Source organism: Plasmopara halstedii (assembly GCF_900000015.1).
Source record: "Plasmopara halstedii genome assembly, contig: Scaffold_525, whole genome shotgun sequence".
NCBI classification, from domain to species: Eukaryota; Oomycota; class Peronosporomycetes; order Peronosporales; family Peronosporaceae; genus Plasmopara; species Plasmopara halstedii.
In genome coordinates, this window is record NW_020187445.1 from 1,517,399 (window position 1) to 1,518,720 (window position 1,322).

General features: G+C 54.2%; 1 protein-coding gene across 1 annotated transcript in view; it reads left to right on the top strand.

Annotated features, from left to right (window-relative positions):
• Positions 1–839: 839 nt before the first annotated feature.
• Positions 840–1,322, top strand: part of PHALS_10926 (putative polyprotein) — a gene marked incomplete at both ends in the record, with an annotated part of 1,153 nt that continues 670 nt past the window's right edge. Inside the window, one exon of the mRNA XM_024726433.1 lies at positions 840–1,243. Within this exon, the coding sequence (XP_024577111.1) occupies positions 840–1,243 (404 nt within the window). The remainder of the gene's footprint in view (positions 1,244–1,322) is intronic.

A 1,322-nucleotide genomic window follows, 5' to 3' on the forward strand; every position in this document is an offset into this window, starting at 1 on the left:
ATTTCCGTCAAGATCGCTGACCAAGTCATCAGCCGCACTGGAGCTAGTACACACAGACGTGATGGGACCCATGAAGACGAAGTCGAAGGATAGAGCAAAGTACGTGCTCACCTTCGTGGACGGCCACTCGAGGTTTGTGGTCGTGTACTTCCTAAAAAAGACGAGTGAAGTGGTGACCAAGTTCAAGGCGTACAAGGCGCTGTACGAAAACCATTGGGGTCAGCGAATTAAGGTAATTCGATCAGATAATGGCACTAAGTTTGTGAGCAAGGCTCTAGATGGGACTTGTGAGCGCAGCGGGGTGAAGACTGTGCCGTACAGCCCGCAACAGAACGGCGTGGCCAAGCGAATGAACCGGACGATCACGGAGAAGGATCGGAGTATGCTGCACTGTAAGGGTGTGAGCTCGTTGTGGCGGGCCGAGGCGGTGAACACAGCGGTGTACCTGATCAACGGGACCACGAACAGTGTTCACGCGAACATGACACCGTATTAGCTGTGCTTCAAGATTAAGCCGCGCATGGAGCATTTGCGCGTATTTCAGATCTACCGGGTATGCTCATGTGGAAGACGGTAAACGTACGAAGCTGGATGCAAAGATCTTCAAGGGTATGTTCTTGGGGTACGCTGAGAGCGTCAAGAGGTACCGGGTGTAGGACTTGAAGTCAAACAGGCTTAAGGTGTCACGTTCGCTGAGACTGGATGAACGGGAGGTCAACGGTATCTACGATACGGCTGTATCGAACCAGTTGACAATCGTCCATGTGACCAAGGAGGTCGACGATTAAGTGCAGCATGAAGACGTGTAGCCACAGGTGGAACCTACCGTCGACGAACCAATGCCGCCTGCTGAGGAGGAACTCGGCGGCGATGACGTAGAAATGCAAGGTGTTGTACCAGTGCCGACATCGACGAGTAGAGAGCTGACGACGTACAGAAGACCTTCAAGGTTGACGACCGGCGACAGCATGGTGTTCCACCCGAGGACGGAGCGTGTTCGCCGAGCAGAGACACCGAGGCTACTGCTGAACGATGGCTCCGCGAATTACGAGTCGGCGATTGTGGAATCGACAAACAACGACCAAAACCGTGGGACTGACAGTGATTCTGACAGCGGCGACCAATTCTGGCCACCATCGCCTAAGCGACCGCGCATTGATGAAGACGGACTGCTCGCTGAGGCAGTGCTGGTATATGCTGCTCTAGGGTATCAGCAGGCCATTGATGGTGACGATGCGGCGGAGTGGGTGAAGGCGATGAAGTTAGAGCTGCGAGCGCATGAACGGAATGGATCATGGACACTGGTACCGAGGTCGGCGAAT